Here is a 3,727-nt window from a genome sequence, read left to right on the forward strand (position 1 = left end):
CGTGCGCCAACCCGTAGAACGCGTGCTCGCGCATTTCCGCGTCCAGCCGCCGGCGATCCGGCACGGGCACGTCGCCGGCGACGGCGGCCAGCGTCCCGCAATACGCGTCCAACAGCGCGTCCCAGTGATCGTCCCGGGTCCGGCGGTCCGTGTTCATGTACAGGAAGAACGACAGGTCGAGCGCCGGCGACCCGTACCGCACGGTGGCCATGTCGTACGGCAGCGCGTCCACCGGCCGGCCGCCGCCGCCGTCGTCGTACCTAAACATCAGGTTGTTGCGGTTGAAATCTCCGTGGCACAGGACGGACAGCGGTTCGGTTGGTTCCATCACGCGCCTCAGCGTGTCCGACGCGTCGGCCAACAATTCCGTCCGAAACCTGTGTACGCGCCGATCGACGTCGCCTCCGCCACCGCCGCGCCGTTCGATTATCCTGTCCAGAGCCACGGCGAGTAGTCCTCCGACTTCCTTGTCCAGTAAACCCCATCGCCCGTTGTCGTCCCACTGCGTTTCCTGCACCTCGGCCACGAGATCCTCGAACGTTTTACGATCCACGTGCTTGGCTCTGTACGATAAACCGTGAAACCTGTGATCACAATACAAATGTAATATAGCCGATGTTGTAATTGTATTGGTAAATCGATCTACCAGAACATATTTTTTTACTCAATCGTCATAAATACGATCACACGTATTTATTGCCCCGTTACAACGCGAGTCTCTTCCTAAAAAGAATTAAGTATATAGGGATGCCACGAATCCAAAAAATTTAAAGTTTTATATTATAAGCCAGGCGGATGAAAATGTATGCTTTAAATTTGATACTCTGAACGTAGTCGAACGTTTTATTTATAAAGCCTCGGCTAGAAGACATTGACATGTGTTAGGTAACGTTTAGTACCCCGAAAATAAATTGTACTTAACAACTCGTCTAAAACATAAAATCTTAAATAATATCAAAATACATCTCCACGAAACTGATTGAAAATGTTCCCGTGACCCGTCTAATGGATCAATCCGATATAGCATAATAATACGTCTCTCACTCACTTTGCTAGAGCTCTGATCGCCACGACCAGGTGGTCGAAATCTAAACACAACCGATGGTCGGTCACCGCCATCCGATATCCGCGTACGGCATCGTTTTCCAAGACAACTATGTCCTGGTTCACCAAGTCACCGCAATCGTTTCGCCCATAAAAGTAACGACAGAGCGTCGGAATCGTGGCCTCATCGTCGTCCTTCTGCGAGCAGCAATCCATCAAGAACGGTAATATCCGTTCGTAGAACAGCGTTTCGTTGTGGAACTGCTTGTCATTCTTGATTAACTCTCTCACTTCCGGCACAGTGTACTTGAACTTGAACACGAGTCGATAGCTTCGTTGGTGACAGTCGCAATCGCCTACAGTAATCGTCCCATACAGTATAGACGACGCGAACTGATCGATCGCATTGTGTTGTCCGTCCAACGTGAACGACAGGAACCGACTGTCGGATCCAAACACCCCGGCTTCGATCATTTTAGCGACCGCCATCACAGTCGCTGTCGACTTCATCGTCTTCGTTTTTTGCAGTGAGTTAAATGTGTACAATACACGTATGACACCTAACAGAAATAGCTGTGCGGATATGTGGGAAGACGTGCTTACTATTGTCTTTGTCAAGTTAGTGTTTGGTCTACGGTCGTTTTTGTACTGACGAGTGTCTAGGTTATGTTATAACGCAGTACACTATACTTAAAAAAATACAAGCTACTCATATTTAAAACTGGTTTTTGAATCCAGATTTTTGGGTAGGTAGAAAAATCTCCCGCACTCAATGCGACATGTTAAATTATGAACTTGAATAATCTACTGATATTATTCACTCGGTTACTGTTAAGGTTCAACTTTAAAATCCAAACTAAGTAACTATTATACTAACGTGATATATACGAATAGATGAAGTTCGCATACCAAATATTACTCATATATTAGAACATTTTTCAAAATATCACTTTTCAATACATTTGACCTTACCAGCTAGAGATCAAAATAAATTATCATTTAATTAAATTTTTATTTACTTATCATAATATTTTACAAAATATTCTCATAAAAAATTATTATTCTATGGTTTATTCAAGTTTTATAAACCAGTTAGTAGATTAACAAATACAAGAGGAGGAGTTTGTCATTAGCATCTCTTAGTTTTATAGTACTTACTTTTATCTAAATAAGTGTTCATATTCCATGACATAAAAAATACATATTACTTGTGCATCTAAATCGTATACAGCGTATGCACTTCTCCCATCGTATGGTAAAATTTTTGTATGAAAAAATGCGTAACGTAAGAACGAGGAATATAGTTATTCACTGAATTATTAAATTATAATCATACTCAATTGATTTTATTGTAAATACTTATTTAATAATATGCTACATTTTAACTATGTGCGGGGAACTAGGAAATCTACAAACAGATTTTTTTTTAGATGACAGTAGATATTTTTTATTTATTTTTTATTCAACCATATATCACATTAATAATTGTTGTAATGCAATAGCTGTTTATATATATATATATATATATATATATTTACTAAACATTTAATTTTTAAAAAACAAATCAATACAAACTGTTATAATTTTAATGATTATAAAAGTTTGATACTATAACATTTCAGTATAACTAAAACAGATAATCGAGGTCTATATAATCTATCCATCAAATGCTGACGATCGCAACCACCATCAGTTTTGCGCGTCGCCACGCCGATATAATAAATATATTGTATAATCTGTAGATAAATAATATTATTATTGTTATTATTTTGACAGCAATTATAATGATATAAATTATAATATCACAATCGTGAGGGAAATTTTTCACTCACAACTATTATTATCATTAGCGATGGCATATCATCAACGACTATACGGTTGGCGATTGGTTTCTATTCACCACCAACCCTGCCGAGGTAATTAATTTCCAACAAACGTATTGTACGGTTTCGCTACTGATGCAGATAAATGCGGTCGTCTTATAACATCACCCCCGATCCCGAGGAATTCTTTGTATTATTATTGAAATCTATTTCAATTATATCTGGTATTAGCCGGTTTTAAACTCGTTACTGGCCGATGGAATCGAAGATCGGGAGCATCGTTGTTCGTAATCGATCGGTCCCGTAATGGCTAACAACATGGATAAATGGGCTGAATAACAGGAGCCCAACCCATTTCTCTTGGGCGAAGACCGCAGCGTGCAGCCAGGGTTTGTCAGGCAAAACTGTCGGCAATCCGGTAAGACGACTTTACGATATAATTACTATTATTATTCATAGGCGTGTGCACCGTGCTGATAATACATTTTTTCAGAAGGGTATTGAAAATATGTATACAATAGTTATATATTCTGTGCATCTCATATCAGTGGTGGATCGTAGTAATTTGACATTTTAGTGATATAAAATTTTAGTGAATCTCCCTTCCACCATCATTATTTCTTAAAATATAACAGTGTGAAATGTAGACATTAACTTGGTGTTTGATGAATTTAATGCCATTGAAAATCGGTGATTTTTTTCTATATTCATTTCTTCTAAGTTTAAATTTTCATAAATTTTAAATAATGTTTCTGTCGATTTGTTTAATTATCAAACAGACTCTATTAAACTGTAATGATTTTTCATATAATAGGATTATTCTGTGGCTGCTCGTGCCTTGGTGTGCAATGTGTACATAA

The 3,727-nt window shown here is 39.1% G+C and overlaps 1 protein-coding gene across 1 annotated transcript; it reads right to left on the bottom strand.

The window, feature by feature from the left end:
* Positions 1-4: 4 nt before the first annotated feature.
* Positions 5-1,717, bottom strand: LOC112597903 (the record flags this gene model as incomplete). The annotated part of the gene is made up of 2 exons (XM_025344131.1): positions 1,049-1,717; positions 5-584 (listed from the first exon to the last, which is right to left on the bottom strand). Coding segments are annotated over exons 1-2 (1,086 nt in total), but the record flags the coding sequence as incomplete, so codon positions are not given.
* Positions 1,718-3,727: the final 2,010 nt, after the last annotated feature.

The sequence above is a fragment of the Melanaphis sacchari genome, unplaced genomic scaffold (genome assembly GCF_002803265.2).
Source record: "Melanaphis sacchari strain LSU unplaced genomic scaffold, SCAv2.0 Contig445_pilon_pilon, whole genome shotgun sequence".
Lineage (NCBI taxonomy): Eukaryota > Metazoa > Arthropoda > Insecta > Hemiptera > Aphididae > Melanaphis > Melanaphis sacchari.